Raw genomic sequence first — 21,569 nt, 5'->3', positions numbered from 1 at the left:
GGGATATTATTAGGCCTTTTCAAAAATGTTCGCCCGACAGATAACTGGTTATGAGGCCAACATATTTACTGAACTGTTAGGGAAAGGTTGCCAGAACTGGGAAGAGGATCAGATACAGGCCCAGTAGAAATATTCATACATACATAGGCAGGCATAGTCAAATAGGACAGGAAAGAGATCTAAAGAACAAGCTAGCACTATAAAGTGAAGAAAAACTCTAGCACCAAACTAACCAAAGATGTTTTGGAGTGGCAGAAGCCATAGTATGTCTACTCAAAGACCAAACAGCACTCCTAGAGACCTCCTTTGCTCTCTTCCAGGATTCTATTAATAAAGGATCTTACTGTGTGAAAAAGTCAAGCATACCCACTGATGCAAAGTACCCCAAGGCCTCCTGGGCAGGCCCGTGGAACATTAGTCTTCCTGAGGCCAACAAGGTGAGGCTATCAAACAACTTGAAGATAGAATAACGAGGCTGATGAATGGAGAAGATGATTGTTCGTCCCTGTTCAGACATCCTAAGTTAAAAGCGAAAAAATAAAAGTCATTAAACATCTGAAACGTGAACATCATGGCAACTTTATTCCTGCCTTCAGATCATCTGTTCTTAGTTCGACTTGATTTTCTCTTACTAGCTTCTCATTTCATATTATCTGATAGTTAGGAGACCTAAATTCAGCGCTTTTATAAAACACTAGGGTTTCTAAAGTGCGGTCCATGGGCAATCACCATCAACCAGATATTAATGAAAAATGCAGATCCCTGGACAGTCTTCTCAGACCTAGTGGGCAAGTGAATCCATATTTCTAACAAGCACCCACGTAATTTGTAAGTACACTCAAGCTTGGAAACATATCATGGACTAAATATTAAAATGATGGTTGGATGCCCCATTCTCACTGATCATTTAAATCCCCTGGCTCTTTAGGAATTGGTTTTCATTCTTTTGCCCTAACGATACAATTAACATTACTGAGTACTTACTATGCCTTTGCTATATACTTTCATACTTTTCTCAATTCTCACAATATTGTTATAAGGCAGTGCCAATATTATTACCTTTATGCTACGGATAAGACTTAGACGGCTGAGCGACCGGCCCTAAGTGTCACAGTTAGTAAGGGGCGGGGCTGATTTGATCCCTGGTCTGATTCCAAGGCCAAAACATTGCTAAACTACCTTTACACAGGAAGTACTACTCCTGGATAGAAGAAACAAAGGCCAAAATCACTGTTGAAAACCTGTCATTATTGAAAATATTTTGTGAGAAGTATCATGTCAATTTAAGCATTTTCTAAGCACTTACTACATGTTGGCAGTGGGTACAAGCTTGCTCTGCTTCAAAGGGGATCAGGCCAGCAGATCCAACCATTTCAGTACAGAGTGGAATAAAAGAAGCTGAGGGTTCCTTATAAGCAAAATGGAAGACCATAAGCCGGTCTGAAGATAACATAAGTAGTGTATCAAAGGGGCCAACCAGAGTAAGCCAAGAAGAGAAAATGTAGTCACGGGGAAGGAAGTCACGGCCACAACAAAGTGTGCAATAACAGATCTACCTAAGGAGACTACAAGTACTTCCGTGTCATTGCAGAGCCTGGATGTGTGTGCGGGGATTGGGGCGGGGGGTAGGGGAAGAAGCTAGGAAAAAGACCGCCCCAAAAATCAAGCCCATGATGAGTCCTTTCACTCAGAAGCTGCAGCTTTCATCACAGGGCAAGAAAGAGCCAGTGAAGGACTGAAAGTAGGGAAGTGCATCGTTGCAACAGCCTTGTGGTCTGAGGACCAACGTCAACAGGATCAGTATCTCCCAGGAGACACGTACACGCGGACTCCATCTCAGAGCCGTGGAAACAGAATCCGATGTTAACAAGACCCTCGTGATTAGTGTGCACAGTGGAGTGTGAGAAATTCTAGGTTAGAGCCCTCCGGTGCAAGGAAAGATGCTTGTGTGCCAACTAGTGCAAAACAGGATAAAACACGACATAGTCCAGTATTCCACATCAATCCACCATTCTCTAATGAACACTGTTAACACACTTACAGATCACCAAAGTATCATGCATTCCCTAACAGAACCTGAACCCTAGACCCATTACTTGGCATCTTCATTTAAATGTGCAACTGCCATCTCAAACTTAAGATGTCTAAAATCTTCCCATTTCTTCTTATCCTAGCACAGAGACTTGCTTATGAGGGCATGAGCATCTGAAGAAGCAAGGTAATGACAAGAAGGGGATGTCATATGCAGATGATGTGTGTGGTAGCTCTTAAGAAAATTGGGGTGGTGGGGCGCCTGGGTGGCTCAGAGGGTTAAGCATTTGTCTTCGGCTCAGGTCATGATCCCGGGGTCCTGGGATTGAGCCCCGCATCGGGCTCCCTGCTTGGCGGGAAGCCTGCTTCTCCCTCTCCCACTCCCCTTGCTTGTGTTCCCTCTCTCGCTGTGTCTCTCTCTCTCTGTCAAATAAAATCTTAAAAAAGAAAAAAATTGGGGTTGTAGGGAGCAGTCCCAGAAGTGGTGGGCAGAGAGAATGGCCAGAGTGACTAGGAGATTAGTTATATTTAACAATTAAGTTACTTGGCTTAGCAAATAAGTAAATGTACTGAAATAACGACAGCTAAGTTTTTGCCTGTCTAAAAAATCATTTACAAACATGGAAAGGGCAAAGACTAAAAAGAACATTCAGGCGTTAGACTGGACTGGAAATATGCACTCGTGGGTTTTTTAATATACACATGCTAACAGAGCGATAGTTACAGATGTATGTTTTCATGTATCATTCTATTCAAACTATATATATACATATATATAATAAACTAATATTCCAGCTATCTTCCATACAAAAATATAGAAATAGGGGCGCCTGCCTGGCTCAGTCTGTGGAGCATGCGACTCTTGATCTCAGGGTTGTGAGTTCGAGCCCCACGGTGGGTGTAGAGATTACTTAAAATCTTTGGGCGCCTGGGTGGCTCAGTTGGTTGAGCGACTGCCTTCGGCTCAGGTCATGATCCTGGAGTCCCGGGATCGAGTCCCGCATCGGGCTCCCTGCTTAGCGGGGAGTCTGCTTCTCCCTCTGACCCTCCCCCCTCTCATGTGCTCTCTCTCATTCTCTCTGTCTCAAATAAATAAATAAAATCTTTAAAAAAAAAAAAATCTTTAATAAAAAATATAGAAATATATTTGTGTTACATATGCACACACATGTACACAAGTATTTCCTAGTATGTCTGCTAAGTTGGTCTGGAAGCAACAAAACTGCAGTAGCAGCAAGTACACTAATCAGATCTTGGTTTCTAAATTCTGACTACACCAGAAGGTACCGGGACTCCCTAGAGAAATATCTGACACGGGAAAAGGACAAGATGAGCCTGGAACATCTTGTTGACCATGAAGTAAAGAACTGCTTGAAGTATGTTTAGGGCACATGTCAAAAGGACACAAAAGTCAGACTGAAGGGGCTTCCAATGGCTAAATCAGGGTTAATTTAATCATAAAAATAAATAAGAATAACATTATATAATCCATTGATCCATTGACTAAAATAAGAATATGAGAAAACATAAATGAATACAGGAGGAGGAAAAGTTTTTTACAGTAGAATGCCAACTAATATATGTAGAAAGAATGTTGTAAATAGAGAATCACTTGGCAACCATTGCACCAGTAATTGATGGAGGCAGAAATTGCTAGTATATGCTAAAACTGGTGGGTGGAAATTTGATGAGGAACAGGGTATGGACATTATATCCAATTATCTCAAATACTAACCAATTACAAAGGGACTAAGAGTTACTTCACAGCAGGTAAACCCAGCAGACACCAACATGACCAGGTGATGGTCATGAACATCACCCATGGTGGGAGAAGTCAAAATCAGGCAGCTCCTGATTTATACAGCATTACTTCTGTGGTTCCCCCGCCAAGATTTCATGGCCTGAGTCTGGTCATAAGGAAATACTGGATACATCCAAGTTGAGGGCCACTCTACGAAATGTACCCTTGAAGACAGACAAGGATGTGCAACCCAGGGAAGACTGAAAAGCTGTTCAGGATTAGAAAAGGTTTAAACAGGTGTTTCTGGAGAACATCCTGAGTGAGAAAGGAGAAAGAGACACTTCGGGTACAACTGGTGAAGTCCAACTGGAGTCTCTGGGATGGACAGTGGTGATGGCAGCAATGTAGATTTCCCGACTGGGTGGTGTAGAAGGTGGTAGTGTAGGAGGAGCATCCTCGTTTCTTGTAGTTACACTCCAGAGTATTTAGGGGTGAAGGTACATGATGTCAGGAGAAGACTATGTGGGGTGGAGGGTTGGAGAAACAGCAAATGCAGATAAATGGTAACAGCTGGGGAATCTAGGTAAGAGGACATAAGATTTCTTTGTACTAGTCTTATAACTCTTCTGTAAGGTTAAATTTTTTTTTAATTTTCTTTAGATGTCCAAAATCTACCTTCTGAAATTTCTCCTATAAACATATTCCTCCCACTGGAGGAATAAAAGTAAATGCGACTCGGGCGCCTGGGTGGCTCAGTCGGTTAAGCGACTGCCTTCGGCTCAGGTCATGGTCCTGGAGTCCCGGGATCGAGTCCCGCATCGGGCTCCCTGCTCGGCGGGGAGTCTGCTTCTCCCTCTGACCCTCCCCCCTCTCATGTGCTTGCTCTCTCTCATTCTCTCTCTCTCAAATAAATAAAATCTTTAAAAAAAACAAAAAAAAGTAAATGCAACTCTTTTCTCCATTCTTCCATTTCTCAGGCCCTAAATTTTAGAAAGTTGTTCTCTCAATAACCACACACCGCGTCCAGTTCATGAACTAATCTAATCCTGTTGGTTCTATGTTCAAAATAGATCCAGAATCCACGACTTCTCACCACCTCACCACTACCATCCTACTCAAAGCCAGCATCATATCTCAACTGAACTAATACAAATAGCCTTCTGACTGGTTTCCTTGTACTCACCTTGCCCAGTTATAGTTTTTTCTCTACACAGCTGACAGTCCTCTGTTCTAGAACTCTCTAAAAGTTCCCATGTCACCTAGAGACAATAAAAGCCATAGTTCTTACAGTGGCCTACAAAGCCTGTGTAATCTGCTACCCACTCAATTCAATCTCATGTCCTATTCTAATTGTTATGGACTGAACTGTGTCCTCCCCAAATTCATGTTGAAGTCCTAACCCCTAGTACCTCAGAATATACCTGTATTTGGGGATAGGGTCTTTAAAGAGGTAATTATGGTTAAATAAGGTCATATGAGTGGGCCTTAATCTAATAAGGACCAGTGTCCTTATAAGAAGAGGAGATGAGGACCCAGATGCACCGAGGGAAAATGAAATAAAGACACATACTGAAGACAGCTACCTGCAGGCCAAGGAGAGAGACCTCAGAAGAAATCATCCTGCTGATGCTCTTATCTTAGACTTCTAGCCCGCAAGAATGTGAAAAACTGAACTTCTATTGTTAAAGTCACCCAGTCTGTGGTACTACGTTATGGCAGCCCCAGCAAACTAATCAGTAAGCAATCTCCATTCCCCTTAGTTCACTGGGGTCCAGTCCTTCTGGCCTTTTTGATGTTTCCAAACACATCAGGCATGCTCTGCCTTAGGACCCACTGGCTCTTCCCTCCAGCTAGGACTCTCTTCCCCCAGAGATCCAGGTCTCACTCACTTGCTCCCAGCTCACATGTCACATCATTGAGGTCTTCCCTGACCATCCTGCTATATAATAGAGCACCCCTACCCCCACCACAGCCATCTTTTGCTACACCTTTACCCTGCCTCACTTTTCTTGAAACACTTATATTTGTCGGTTGACTATTTCCCTCCAACAAAGAAGGAAGAAATTTTTGTTGTGCTTACTCTTGAACTCCCCCCTGCACTGAGAATAATCCTGGTATACAGCAGGTGATCAGATACCAGATGAATGAAAGAGTAATGTTCCCATCGCATTTACCTCTTCAGGAGCAAAAGAACAGCGTTTGCCGTGCTTGAGTCTAAGCCAGTTGTGGGCTCATCCAGGAACAAGATGGCTGGATCGGTAATAAGCTCCATTCCAATACTAGTCCTTTTTCTTTCTCCTCCAGACACACCACGTATAAATTGAGTTCCAACCTAAAACACAAATATCATTATTAACAATTACAACCACAGCTACTACCATTTGTTGAGGTCCTACACTGTGCCAACCCCTTACAGGGCACTTTATCTCATTATCCTCATTTATTCCAAATAGCAAATAAATGAAAATATGGGAGAAGAGGTAGTTTTCTCTTTAGTAAGATGAGCAAACTGAAGCTCAAGTCAGGTAAGTGGCTAAGCCTGATATGAATGCCATGCTTAACGGTACTTCATGTTCCCTACCAAGTCAAATATTTAGTTTTAAGATTTAATATTTAAGTTTTAAGTCAGGTAAGTGGCTAAGCCTGATATGAATGCCATGCTTAACGGTACTTCATGTTCCCCACCAAGTCAAATATTTAGTTTTAGTTTTAGTTAAGTTAGAACCCTAAAATATATGGCCCTGGTATTGTGAAATCACAAAGCAAAAGAGAGATTAACGTGGGAGAGGAAAAGGGGAAAGCATCTATAATTTATTAGTCTTCTTAGACCCTCTCTCCCCACTCCTCCAAAAGTCCTCAGTGGGCTTGGCAAATGGGAAAGTTTACTTTCTATCAACACCACATTAGTACCTCTTCAATCACCATAAGGTTTCCCAAATTGACCCTGCCTACATCCCAACTCACTACAGAATTCCTGACTCATTCAGACAAATCCAGAAGGCAGAATATTTTACAGGGCAACTGGCCCAGTCTTTTCAACGAGTCAATGTCATTGTGTGTGGAGGGCAGGGGAGTGGGCGAAGCAAGAAGGTTTTGGGAGAGGCAGGAGGTAGGAAATAATTCCTATATTAAGAGTCTTCAAAGAGATAATAATCAAGTGCTACTCATGCCCTTGACTGGATCCTGTAACAACTGAGCTACAGCAGACATTTTGGAGACAACTGGGAAAATGTGAATGAATATGGCTTAACATAGCTGATAGTAAGATACCGTTGATTTTGTTGGTTAATAACGGTACCGTGGTCATGTAAGCAAATGTCTTTTTTCTTAAGACGCATAATCAGTATTCAGGAGTAAAATATGATATTTACAACCTTCTTTAAAATATTTCAGAAAAAAAAAGCTGAAGCAAGTATGGGATAAGATGTTAACAACTGGGAAATCTAGGCGAATATTATTAGTAATCAAACCATTATATTAATTACACCACAACCATGTGATTACGGTAGTAATGAGACTATTCTCTCTACATTTCTGTTATATTTAAAATTTCATAAAAAGTAAAAATTTTTAAATGTATTTTCAATTAATTAGATAAATAAATTCCAAGAAGTCAACAACTACCTTCAGCTCATCTTCCCTGGAATTACATGCAAGGAAGTTAGGGCAATGACTGCCTGTTGGTAAAGAACTTGTACCTAAAGACAAAGATTGGAAAGAACCTTACTAAAAAGACAAAATCGAATAAACAGAGCCAAGGCAAAGGAAACCCAAACTCATGAACTCCTAAAACAAAAATAAGTGGTAAATGGTGGCATCTCAGAGTCATGCTTTCAAATGAAATACAAGCAAAATACATTCTACATTTTTCTAGAATGTCAGACAGTATGACATGAAGCAACAGCCAGCAGAATACCCCGATCCTTTGTTATCTCTAAGTAAAGGATATATGTATCCAGGGGAATTAAACTCCTGCCATCACAGGCTCAGTCGGTAGAGGATGCGACTCTTGATCTCAGGGTTGTAAGTTCAAGCCCCAGCTTGGGTGTAGAGATTACTGAAAAATAAAATCTAAAAAAAAAAAAAGCTGAACTATAGCCACCATAATCTAAAAAAAGCTCATCTTCACCCAAAGCTTCAAATGTCTTCCCAGCAAATCTCTCATCCTTAGTCATCAACTATAAAATTTCCTTGTTCATCTCATCTCTTCCTCCTGACTCTGCACAACCACAAAAGGAGTTATTTTTGTCTCTCTTGCCCACAGCTGTTACCTCTAAAACCTAAGAGCCCAGCACATAGCACACCAGTCTGTAAATAAGTACTGGCAGAAGAAAAGAAGATAGGAAGGGAGGGAGGGAGGAATAAGAGAACAAAGTGCCAAAAGAAAGGCTACAGAAAAACAACTCAGATGCTACACAAATTAGAAATAGGGCACCTGGTGGCTCAACTGGTTAAACGTCTGCCTTCGGCTCAGGTCATGATCCCAGGGTCCTGGGATGGAGTCCCACGGCAGGCTCCCTGCCCAGGAGCCTGCTTCTCCCTCTCCTCCCTGCTTGCGCTCTCTCTTACTATCTCTGTCTGTCTCTCTCAAATAAATAAAATCTTAAAAAAGAAAAAAAGAAAGAAAGAAACCCTACTTTGACTAAATATTACTTTGAAAGCCAAATTATAGCAAAGTGAAACACAGAGCCAGAACCCTTCGATTTTTGTCATTTAAAAATTCTAGAAATATACCTCAAAAGCAATGGAACAAAGTCTCCTGGAGGAAGAGGAAGGAGAGCTAAAAGGGGAAAGAAAACAGGAAGAAGGAAAGTTAGTGGAAAGATAGTGGCTGAGACATGACAAACAGTGTGGAAGAACATCAAGAGCTATAGTCACATGGAAAGGGCCAAATGTTCTTCTTCTATATACTAGACCAGCCTGCCACACACTTCATTTCCAGGATTCAAATATTTTTATTTTATTTTATTTTTTTTTATTTTTTTTTTTTTTTTTAAGATTTTATTTATTTATTTGAGAGAGAGAGAGTGAGAGACAGAGAGCCTGAGAGGGAGGAGGGTCAGAGGGAGAAGCAGACTCCCTGCCGAGCAGGGAGCCCGATGCGGGACTCGATCCCGCGACTCCAGGATCATGACCTGAGCCGAAGGCAGTCGCTTAACCAACTGAGCCATCCAGGCGCCCCAGGATTCAAATATTTTTAGTTTTTTTTTTACCTCATTAATTTCCATCTTCATATTTTGTAACAAGTCCTGTTTCTCATCATTACAGAGAGCAGCCACTTTTGACCACACATATTACAGAAAACTTCTGAGGAAGAGTTACACTATCCACACAGGTGAGATCTTATTTGCTGGCTATGATCCTGTCTGGTTTTTCCACATTACCTTGGAATCGGCCACTTTATCCAGACCTAACTGCTGAATGACCTTGTCAATTCGCTCATTTTTTTCATGACTCGTCATGGTGGTCGGAAGCCGGAGAGCTGCTGAGAACTGTAAATTTTCTCTCACTGTCAGAGTTCCCATCACGACATCATCCTTAAAGCAAAATGGCATTTTTAACAAGACATATTAGGTCTTTTTTAATACCATCACCCTTAAGTACGTGTAACTTAATCCACAAGAATAACATATCCAACATAAAGTCCTAGCTAATGATGAACTTGCAGTTAGACAAATGACAGCAACTCCAAACACAGACAGCTGAAAAAGCCGGAGGGCGTAATTTTCATTCCCCTATCTGTACACCCAAACTGACACAAGTAATTGTGATTACTACTAGCAGACATGTCCAGACCGCTTTATACAGGATTTAGCAAAATAGCTTTCTAAGCTAGGGGAAGGGCAAAAAAGGAAAATAGTGTCTTGTGGAAATGATAACTAGAATGGATACCATTGTCCTTATAGCGGTTATATTCCAGATTCTTCCTGCCTCTTCATTTAACACCACTCTGAGTCTTTTTTTTTTTAATTTTTTTATTCTTATATTATCCCCATACATTGCATCAACACCACTCTGAATCTTAACAGGAGATTATGAGAGGCTGGTGTGAAGAAAATTGGTTCCACGAATATGTCATTTGGTCAGTTGGAAGTACACTCAACTATCAGCCAAGGCACTTGCTCATATAGAAATAGAAGAAAGCTAAAATACAAATCCACAAATACTTACTTGTACCACATAACCTGAATTACACTTGAAATTGGCAGGTCGAGGTGCTCCATTTATCAAAACATCTCCAGATAATCCATTCGGATCCTTCCTTGCAGCTAAGATATCTAACAACCTATGAGAGGACATATACATTGTTGTTTTTCTCCAATTCAGGCTATATCTCTCAGCTACTCTAAATCCAAATTCTGCTTAAGTTAGAATATTAACCGATCAAGAAATTCCATGGATCACCTAAAATTATGTATTTTTTTTTCAGGTACTTCCTCGAGTTCAATTTTTATTTAAATTCTAGTTAGTTAACATATATGATAAAATTGGTTTCAGGCGTAGAATTTAGTGATTCATCATAAAATTACGTACATTTTCGAATTCTCACCTTCCCTTTTTTAATATATACTACAATAAAACTCAAAAACATGGCACAAGTCACCACTGGCTGATCCAGCACAGACTTCCCAAACAGCCTTCCAGGTCGTGTGACCTTGGGGGTCTCAAGTCAGACAATGTGTTCCTTTGTCTAAGACACAAGTCTTCACTTAGGCCTTTGGCTCCATCTCCCCACTTTCAATTTTTTTCTCTCTCCTTTCCCTCCCCATTAGCTCAAATCATAGCCGACAGCTGTATGGCCAATCATGTCCTGTTAGCGTGTCCTGTTAGTAAGCTGACCAAGTAAGAGTTCCCGGTCCTTGGGACAACCACAAGCTAGCATCATGCATGTTATCCACAGCGCCTAGAACCACACTAGACATGCAGCAAATGCTCGACACACACCTGCTCACATAATAGTCATCTTGAAAAGCACAATAAAACTGCAAAGAAAAAGCTGACTTATGCTATTATACTCACGAAGATTTGCCACCACCTGTGGGTCCCAGAATGGCATTGAGGCCAGGTCTCATGATGCCACTGTAAACACAGAACATAACAATTTATCAGCCTGCTTCAAAACCGGTTCTATAAATTTAGGGTCTGCATCTAATACACTCAATGAAAGTGATCAAACTATAAACAGAAAACAAGCACAAACCAATGCTTAAATGAAAAAGACACTGAAATGTCCATTAACATAAGTCCAGCAAACAAAGGATCTTAATCACTAGTGTAAGAAAAATGGCTTGGGTCCCTCTAAACTCCTTTTACTTCTTCTCTAAACCATTTATATTTTTTGAAATTTCAAGTTTCCTTAAAGTAACAGATTCTGGTTAAACATCTCTGTTACACTCACCCTCTTAACCCAGTGTGAAGAACGTAACAAGTCTTAACTAATGTTTGATGACATTAACTGATTTACTTCAAATCACCTCAGTTGCTACCTAGTCAGGTTCTACACAATTAATAAATCAATGGATTTCTAGAATTACCAGTAGTGTTCTCACCACTTAAAACTAGTCAGATTAAGAAACAATATATGTGAAGTAGAAATTCAATGGCTAAGAATAAAGCACCTCATGGGTAAAAAACGAAACACCAATTCTTAACCCTCACAAAATTTTTACTGAATTAGAAAAGTAAAACATGGGAGCACCTGGGTGGCTCAGTCCCTTAAGCGTCTGCCTTTGGCTCAGGTCTTGATCCCGGGGTCCTGGGATCGAGCCCCGCATCGGGCTCCCTGCTCAGCGGGAAGCCTGCTTCTCCCTCACCCACTCCCCATGCTTGTGTTCCCTCTCTGGCTGCCTCTCTCTCTCTGTCAAATAAATACATAAAATATTTTTTAAAAAAAGAAAGAAAGTAATAAAAAACTAATGATATAATGTATGGTGATTAACATAACAATAAATTTAAAAAGAAAGAAAGAAAAGTAAAACATGTACCCTCAGGATATATCATTTTCTTCCCCATAAAGTATCAGGTAAGTGGACTGGAAAATTCTCAGCATAGAAGTGGTGGATGCCACTTTCTGTTAAGGAACAACCTTTAAGGATATATAAACATGGAGTACACACAGCATGTCCCAAACAAATTAAGTAGATGTTTAAGGGTAGTGAATACTCAGCAAAAAGGTGGAAAAAATTAAGGCAGGGTTTACTGTGCTGAGACTCAAGAAGAAGGCAAGTAGTTTGAATTTTATCCTGAAGGTAACAAGTAGACTGGTAAGGAAAATGGACTGGAGAAAGGAGAATTAAGAGTAGGCCCTCTCCAGGGGCACCCGGGTGGTAGAGTCAGTTCAATGTCCGACTCTTATTTTTGGCTCAGGGCCTAATCTCAGGGTATTGGGATCGAGCCCAGTGTTGGGCTCCGTGCTCCATGTGGAGTCTGCTTAAGACTCTTTCTCCCTCTGGCTGTGCCCCTCCCTCCCCTCTAAAATAGATAAATAAAATCTCTTAAAAATATATTTAAAAAAAAAGAAAGAAAAAGAAAAGAGTAGGGCCTCTCCAGTTAAACAGGTGTGACAAAATAGAGACCTGAAAAAGCCCTTCAAAACCTTGGTGTCTATGCCCAATCTGTATTGAAACTGATAAATCAAAATTTATTCCACAGAAAAAAACAGTATCTGTTCCAAAGCTGAAATCTATTTCATTCCCAGGTAATGATTTTCACAGAGGCCAATCTATGGCTATATAACCATGAGTGATAAACTTCACGTAGCAATTTACCACAGTGCCTCAACCGAGGAGGACCTCAGCATTTACTGACTATTGTGCTTAAATTGTCACAACTATAAAATGGCTGGTGGATGCTAGGGTGAAAGGTAGCTCTCACTCTGCTCATGAACTGAGGTGCCTCTCGCTGAAACACTGGACGAATACAATGAGTTTGATAAACCAGGAACAAGCTGTAGAACAGAAAGATCTCTTATTCTTTCAGTGACGTCTTCCCCTGTCCGCAAATGTAAAAAGACAACCTGGTTGAGTGAACTTCCAAGATGCATTTATCTGTAGCTCTCGATGCATCTTCTTTATTAATAGCTACCCAGTAACTTCTTAAATGACCAGAAATAAGCTTGTTATTCACTAAGACGTCATTGTCAGAAAACTTTTCCAGGTTTTTAAAATACCTTCTCAAGGGTGCCTCGGTGGCTCAGTTGGTTAAGCGACTGCCTTCGGCTCAGGTCATGATCCTGGAGTCCCGGGATCGAGTCCCGCATCGGGCTCCCTGCTCGGCAGGGAGGCTGCTTCTCCCTCTCCCGCTCCCCCCTCTTGTGCTCTTTCTCTCTCTCACTCTCTCTCTCAAATAAAAAAAAAAAAAAAAAATACCTTCTCAAATAAAGACCAACCAATCCTAAACGATTAACCCAAAATTAAATGTGAATGCTCTAGGACAATCTTTCAGGTCCCCGAGTTGGGCTGACTTTGGCATTAAACCCTAACACTACAGAAAACAACCATAACGTACAATCACAAATGCAAGAAAGAGTTCCAGTTGGGAGCAGTGGCTAATTCTCCTTCCATTCATTCAACACAATTATCCAGTGACTACTACGGATGACAAGACCCTCTTCTAGGACATGGGACAGAGCTGAGAATAAAACAAATCCCTAGGCCATGCGGAGTTTGCACTCTAGTCCAGGGATCAGCAAATAAGAGCTAGTTCTGTTCTCTGCTTTCATAAAGTGTTACTGGAACAGAGCCGCACTCTTTCATTTACGTCCGCGGCTGCCTTCACGCTATAGTGACAGACCTGAGTATTGCAGCACAGATGTATGGCCCATAGAGCGGAAAATATTTACTAGCAGGCCCTTTACAGAAAGGCTGTTGACCCCTGTTCTGGCTTATGGTCTACAATTCCCTTGTTTCCTCACCCCACTCTCCACGCTACTATCATCCCTCAAAACTCATTTCCCACCCTTATTTACTGCTTTACAGCCTTTGTGTGCAGGACAGTTTCCCTCACTGTACTGTAAAACCCTGTCAACAAGATGGTGTCATCTCGGGCCCCCGGGGGGCTCCGTCGGTTACACGTCTGCCTTCAGCTCAGGTCATGGTCTCCAGGTCCTGGGATCGAGCCCCGCATCGGGCTCCCTGCTCAGGAGGGAGCCTGCTTCTCCCTCTGCCTCTGCCTCTTCCCCGTGCTTGTGCTCTCTCTCTCAAATAAATACATAAAGTCTTAAAAAATAATAATAATAAATGGTGTCATCTCACATTACCACCCACCCCACCATAGCATGCAGCCAGTGGTATACAAGGGGTAGATCACTAAATGCCGAACACATCAAGTGAAACCTAGCTGAAGGACTCACGGCACATCGATTGCATCTTAGTACATAATGGTGAATCCTCCGGTCTCATTTTATGGAGACGTCCATGCCGTTCCCACGGCTTGGAGCACCATCCCTCCCTACCCTGCTCTACACACACACACACACACACACACACACACTATAACACACTCTTCACTTTCTCTCTCATGCCCCCGGCCCTCCAATTTAAGTTTAGGGGCTTCCACAGGGTCTTCCCATCCCTCCATCACAGTAGAATAACACAGTGATGTGCCTTACTTGTCTGAATCCACCATTAGACTAGAAGGTTTCTGAGAACAGAGGACATATCTCTGTCACTAGCATCTTGCACGATGTCAAGCACCTAGCAGATGTCTAAAATTTGTTGAGTAAGTGAGTCTCTGCATTTTTATAAATAACAATTACAGGAAAACAAAAAGACAAGTTTGAAAAAAAAATGTCAAGAAGAAGGAAAAACTTGATAGCTGTAACAGAACACAGGCTGTGAAGGGACGTGGGAGAAAGAGAGGTGACAGCTGAAGGGTGGGCTATTTACTTGTATCAAAGAATGAGAAAAGTGAGCAAATCAGTAAGTATATCAAGGATAATGAGAGCCAGGGTTTTCACTTTTTGAGATGTTTTACAAACATAGAAATGTGGAAAGGGGCGCCTGGGTGGCTCAGTTGGTTAAGCGACTGCCTTCGGCTCAGGTCATGATCCTGGAGTCCCGGGATCGAGTCCCGCATCGGGCTCCCTGCTCGGCAGGGAGGCTGCTTTGCCCTCTGACCCTATCCCCTCTCATGTGTTCTCTCTCATTCTCTCTCTCTCAAATAAATAAATAAAATCTTTAAAAAAAAAAAAAAAGAAATGTGGAAAGAATGCTAGGGTATTAGATACAATTGGAGGTATTAATGAGAAGTCCTAGGTTTTAATCTACATACACAGATAGAGATAGAAAGTTTTAGGCACATGTGTGTATACATATATACAGATATGTGTTCCCTAGGTCTATGCACTGAGAAGGCATAGGACAGAGGACATCCCAACAGCAACAAATATCCCAAACACCCAGATCTTGGTTTGTAAATACCATCCTCCACAAAAAGGAACAACAGCTGATTCCAGGTCTGAAGCAGGAAAAGTATTCAGGGAGTCTGAAACTTCTTGCTGTGTCAAAAAATACTCAAATGAGAGGACAGGTCAAAAGAATGAGTTAAAAAAAGCAAAGGTCTCTCACTAACCGAATGAGAAACAATGGGAGTATCAAGAATAATGATAATAGGGGCGCCTGGGTGGCTCAGTGGTTAAGCGTCTGCCTTCGGCTCAGGTCATGGTCCCAGGGTCCTGGGATTGAGCCCCGCATCGGGCTCCCTGCTCGGCGGGAAGCCTGCTTCTCCCTCTCCCACTCCCCCTGCTTGTGTTCCTGCTCTTGCTATGTCTCTGTCAAATAAATTTTAAAAATCTTTTCTTCTATTTCAATAGTCTCTGTCTGCCTGTGTAATGGAGAGAAGCATTAAGTACATGGTACAAACTACTATATAAACAGACCACTCATTTAAAACAAGTGTATTTGAAAACCAAAGTACTTTTACAGCATACTGTCATTGCAACTCCCAGACGCTAGCATCTTGAACATAAAGGACATAAAGTGCATAAGTACCTGAAAGTGTCCGGCTCATAAGTTACAGCCGCACATCTTCTCTGTTTCAAAGATCAGAAAACTAAAGCTCCAGGGATGACAATTATATCCCCATGACCAAGAACTAGCAAATCATACAGCCAGTCGCTTGCTAGTGAACGCCAGGGCATACCCAGAAAAAAATTAAATGACACATTAATTGTTCAGTTTCTCAAACTAAAGTTGATGCACATGGAACAACCACTTTAAAAACAGTTTGGCAGGGGTGCCTGGGTGGCTCAGTCTGTTACACGTCTGCCTTTGGCTCAGGTCATGGTCCCAGGGTCCTGGGATCGAGCCCCGCATCGGGCTCCCTGCTCAGAGGGAGTCTGCTTCTCCCTCTCCCTCTGCCTGCCATTCCCCCTGCTTGTGATCTCTCTCTCTCTCAAATAAGTAAAAAAAATTTTTAAATAAAATAAATAAAAACAGTTTGGCAGTTCCTTTAAAGCGAACCATATACCTAATATGTGACCCAGCCATTTCACTCCAAGTTAGGCACACGAAATAAAAGCATGTGTCTGTATGTTTGATTAGACTTGCACACAAATGTTTGTAACACCTTTATTTGCAATAAGCAAAAACCTGTAAAGCTCACTGTATGTCAATAAACTATTTTAATACAAATTCATGCACATACTTGATATCTGTCAGGATTTCTTTCTCAACTGTTTTTCGGCCAAGAAGAAAGCCACTCTTCACTTTTACTCGATAGCAAATGTTATGAAAACTTAACACGGCTACTTCAGTAAATGTCTTCAGGTTGTTGGAGGTCATCCTGGAGAGGTCATTGGTGTTTCTTCGTGACATTGGGATAAAAACTTGATCATTATTGGAAGACATCTGGAGAGTTTTGACCCTTCTGTAGAGGGAAAAGCAACAGTAAGTTGATAGTCCAGATAAATGAGATTGCAAACACCAGTAAGAGTACACTTAAAACAAGTCCATTTTGGTACACATTTCCAATTATAAAATAAGTAAGTCCTGGGAATATAATGTACAGCATGGTGGCTATAGATAACAACACTGCATTGTATATTTGAAAGTTGTTAAAACAGCAGATCTTGAAAGTTCTCATCACAAGAAAAAAGAATGTGAGGGGTGCCTGGGTGGCTCAGTCGTTAAGCGTCTGCATTCGGCTCAGGTCATGATCCCAGGGTCCTGGGATTGAGCCCCGCATCGGGCTCCCTGCTCAGCGGAGAGCCTGCTTCTCCCTCTCCCACTGCCCCTGCTTGTGTTCTCTCTCTCGCTGTGTTTCTCTCTGTCAAATAAATAAATAAAATCTAAAAAAAGAAAAAAGAATGTGACTTTGTGTGTGACAGATGTTAACTAGATTTTTTGTGGTGATCATTTCACAATATATACAAATATTAAATCATTATGTTGCACACCTGAAACTAACATAATGGTATATGTCAATTATATCTCAATTAAAAAAAACAAAAATGAAGATCTAAACTTTAAAAGAATGTAAAATACCTCATTAGTCATTTTTATACTGATTACATGCTTAAATAAAAATATTTTGGGGGCAGACATGGTCCGAGATGGCAGAGAAGTAGGAGACCTAAACTTCGTCTGGTCCCAGGAATTCAGCTGGATAGGGATCAAACCATTCTGAACACCTACGAACTCAACAGGAGATCGAAGAAAAGAATAGCAGCAACTCTTGGAACAGAAAAGTGACCACTTTCTGGAAGGTAGGACGTGCGGAGAAGTGAATCCGAGGCGATATTCGGGAGGGTAGACGGCGGGGGAGGGGGCCTCCGTCGGCCGCTACCAGCAAGTGATAGAACAGCAGAGCACAAAATTGGAACTTTTGGAAGTCGGCTCTGCTGAGGGACGTCGCTCCAGTGGCTAAGCTGGGGGTGGAACCCTCATGGGACAGTGTGGTCTCAGGACCCTTGGGGTCACAGAAAGACTGGGGGTGCCTGAGTGTAACATAGCTCCCAGGTATCAGAGCGGGAAAGCCGGCTGCAGAGACGGAGCCGAGGAGCAGGCTCTCAGCTCGGGGTTGCCATAGACCATTATCCGCGGCATAGTTGGGCCAGTTCTCTTCGAGCTGGGGCCCAACAAGCGGCAAAGGAAACAGTCAACCAAACCAAAAGGCAACCGACAGAATGGAAGAAGATATTTGCAAATGACATATCAGATAAAGGGCTAGTATCCAAAATCTATAAAGAACTTATCAAACTCAACGCCCAAAGAACAAATGATCCAATCAAGAAATAGGCAGAAGATATGAACAGACATTTTTCCAAAGAAGACATCCAAATGGTCAACAGATACATGAAAAAGTGCTCCACATCATTCGGCATCAGGGAAATACAAATCAAAACCACAATGAGATACCACCTCACACCAGTCAGAATGGCTAAAATTAACAAGTCAGGAAACGACAGATGTTGGCGAGGATGCAGTAAAAGGGGAACCCTCCTACACTGTTAGTGGGAATGCAAGCTGGTGCAGCCATTCTTGAAAACAGTATGGAGGTTCCTCAGAAAGTTGAAAATAGAGCTACCATACGATCCAGCAATTGCACTACTGGGTATTTACCCCAAAGATACAAATGTAGGGATCCGAAGGGGTACATGCACCCCAATGTTTATAGCAGCAATGTCCACAATAGCCAAACTATGGAAAGAGCCCAGATGTCCAACAACAGATGAATGGAAAAAGAAGATGTTCAATCAAATGAACATTTATGTGAGTGCTACATACATATGCTGATTTAAAAATTTTGTGCCTTAGAACAAAAGATACTTTATGCTTATGCATATATAAAATAGGGTTATAATACTGAAGATAGTTTCAAGTAATAGCTGTTGACTTAATCATACCTAGCAGTAAGTGGAACAGACTTTTCTGTCTCCATAAAAGCAGACATGTTATCATAAATTGGCACCACAGAAAGATGTCCATTAACAGATGAATGGATAAAGAAGATGTGGTATATGTATATATACAATGGAACATTATGCAGCCATCAAAAAATGAAATCTTGCCATTGGCAATGACATGGATACAACTAGAGAGTATTATGCTAAGTGAAATAAGTCAGTCAGAGAAAGGCAATAATTATCATATGATCTCATTGATATGTGGAATTTGAGAAACAAGGCAGAGGATCATAGGGGAAGAGAGGAAAAAAATGAAACAAGATGAAGCCAGAGAGGGAGACAAACCGTAAGAGACTCTTAATCTCAGGAAACAAACTGAGGGTTGCTGGAGTGGAGTGGGGTGGGAGGGGTGGGGTGGTTGGGTGATAAGACATTGGGGAGGGTATGTGTTGTGGTGAGCACTGTGTATTGTGTAAGACTGATGAATCACAGACCTGTACCCCTGAAACAAATACATTATATGTTAATAATAAAAATAAATAAATAAAAATTTTAAAAAATATCTTGGGGGCACCTGGGTGGCTCAGACAGTTAAAGCATCTGACTCTTAATTTTGGCTCAGGTCATGATCTTGTGGCCCTGGGATGGAGCCCAATGGGCTCTGTGCTCAGCGCAGAGTCTGCTTCAGATTCTTTCTCCTTCTCCCTCACCCTCTGCCCCTCCCATGCGTGAGCTCACACTCTCTCTCTCAAATAAATAAATAAATAAATAAATAAATAAAATCTTTAAAAAAAATTTTTTGGGATATAGTGGGTTCAATAAAATATATTAAGCATTTTTTATTTTTTCAATTTTTTTTAAAGATTTTATTTATTTGACAGAAAGAGACACAGCGAGAGAGGGAACACAAGAGGGGGAGTGGGAGAGGGAGAAGCAGGCTTCCTGCAGAGCACGGAGTCCGATGTGGGGCTTGATCCCAGGACTCTGGGATCATGACCTGAGCCAAAGGCAGATGCTTATGACTGAGCCATCCAGGCACCCAAGCATTTTTTAAAAACAAGTCTGTTTTAAACTGGAATGCAATATATAGTTCCATTTCCAATGAATAGGCCATATTGCAGGGATAAGAACAACCATGGGAACTATATTAGGGAGGCAGACAAAACTATGAATGCATAAACTCCAATTAGCTGTCAATTAAACATTTAGAAAGTAAATAGAGAATATGAAAATTAATCAAAATTCATGAAGCAGAAGAAAGATGAATGGGAGACAGACTTGCCTGGTTTGAAAACCAGATTATGAGACAACTCAAGATTAGGGGCAGACCACATGATCACCAACACCCTGCTTTTGTTTTTGTTTTATTTTGGAGTTTATCACGTAGTTATTACAAAAAAAGGGGTTAATTCTGGCAGTCAGAAACAAGAGAAATTTCTCTGAATTTATTTATTTTACTAATTCTCAGACTTTATACCCTTGGTTGTTATGCTCCCTCAATTAGCCAAGAAAATAAACTCCAACAAAACTTTTTGGGATGATATAATCCCTTCATAATGGGTGACTATATTTAAATTCCAGGAAGATTTAGAATTAGGTATAAAAATGATCTAGAAAACCAAACTAATAGTGAATCAGGTAAAGAATTTAAACCAAAAACAGTATTAAATTTATAAAAGGAGTTTAAAAATGCTTCATTAGACAAGTTACAAAAGATTTAGATTAAAAAGATTTAGATTAACATACTTAATAGCTTGTGAACTAGGTTTGAAATATGAAATGTCCATAAACTTAGTTTTTTGGTTTTGGTTGTTTTTTTTTTTTAATTGAAGTCGACAATCCTAACTTTAATTTTTAAAAATCAAAGTTATCCACAAAGAACTTTCTATCTGGCTATGATGGACTAGCTTTTCCAAACCAAACATTCTCCTAAGAACAACCATAAAAATAGATAAAACGTAAGGCGGAACTATTTGAAAAGTTCTCTCTGATGAGAGTAACCAAAACAGAACTTGCAGGGCCAAATTCCTGGAAAGCAGGGAACACAAAGGTAAACCCAGCATTCTGTGCCCTTTCCGCACACATGGGTGGGGCAAAATTCAGAAAAACCAGGCAGAAAGTTGCTAGAGGCTAAAAAACTGAGCAAATATTTAAGTAGCTAAGGGCGCCTGGGTGGCTCAGTCGTTGAGCATCTGCCTTCAGCTCAGGTCATGATCCCAGGGTCCTGGGATCAAGCCCCGCATCAGGCTCCCTGCTCCGCGGGAAGCCTGCTTCTCCCTCTCCCACTCCCCCTGCTTGTATTCCCTCTCTCGCTTTGTCTCTCTCTGTCAAATAAATAAATAAAATCTTTTTAAAAAGAAATATTTAAGCAGCCAATGATAAAGGAAATTTTCAACTTTTAACGTTTGTGGGCCCTGCTACTGGGCTCTCAGGGAAGCTATGCTTTAATATCTCCCACCAAGGTCAAAATGACTCAGCAAAACCTCAAAGCAAAGGCGCTCTTTCTGCCTGGAGCACACATTATATGTCTGCGTCGTTCAAAAAATAACCAAAAAAGGAGTATTCCAAACAAAAAGATAAGAAAAACAAAACAAACGTCCCTGGTTTCCATAAGATTAAAGTCATACAGCCTTAACACGCTAAAAGCATAAGATAAAGTCTGGATCTTTCTGGAATGTCCTTCAGCATCATGATTTGTAACTATTTACGTAGAAAACATATATAACCCTGCACCAAATGTTTCTTCCCCAAAGCACTCTCTTCTTTGTCAAGATACTATATCGCGGGCAGCTGTCCTAACTTGGGCTCGAATAAAACGCTTTTCCTTTCTCTTTAAAATTTTTACTAGACAGGCGCTTTAACCAGCTAAGCCACGGCGCCAGCTCTTTAAAATTTTTAAAAAAGGTTTGTTCATTTTGCATCTACATTTCCTGGTGTACTCAACAGGATATC

The 21,569-nt window shown here is 41.2% G+C and overlaps 2 protein-coding genes across 9 annotated transcripts in view; one reads left to right on the top strand and one right to left on the bottom strand.

Annotated features, from left to right (window-relative positions):
• Positions 1-21,569, top strand: part of LOC102748592 (putative E3 ubiquitin-protein ligase HERC6) — a 580,669-nt gene that overhangs the window by 353,917 nt on the left and 205,183 nt on the right. The gene's annotated exons all lie outside the window — the stretch shown is intronic.
• ABCG2 (ATP binding cassette subfamily G member 2 (JR blood group)) overlaps positions 1-21,569 on the bottom strand; it is a 149,262-nt gene that overhangs the window by 23,090 nt on the left and 104,603 nt on the right. For all 8 annotated transcript variants that reach the window (XM_081812168.1, XM_081812166.1, XM_081812173.1 and 5 more), the window contains 6 exons: positions 16,418-16,639; positions 10,793-10,852; positions 9,944-10,058; positions 9,157-9,309; positions 5,947-6,104; positions 367-518 (listed from right to left, as the gene is read on the bottom strand). In XM_081812168.1, coding sequence (XP_081668294.1) covers positions 367-518; positions 5,947-6,104; positions 9,157-9,309; positions 9,944-10,058; positions 10,793-10,852; positions 16,418-16,639 — 860 coding nt within the window. The remainder of the gene's footprint in view (positions 1-366; positions 519-5,946; positions 6,105-9,156; positions 9,310-9,943; positions 10,059-10,792; positions 10,853-16,417; positions 16,640-21,569) is intronic.

This window comes from Leptonychotes weddellii, chromosome 2 (genome assembly GCF_054177405.1).
Source record: "Leptonychotes weddellii isolate Sample4059 chromosome 2, ASM5417740v2, whole genome shotgun sequence".
NCBI lineage: Eukaryota > Metazoa > Chordata > Mammalia > Carnivora > Phocidae > Leptonychotes > Leptonychotes weddellii.
The sequence above is the reverse complement of the archived record's forward strand: the minus strand, read 5'-3'. Positions and strand labels throughout refer to the sequence as shown.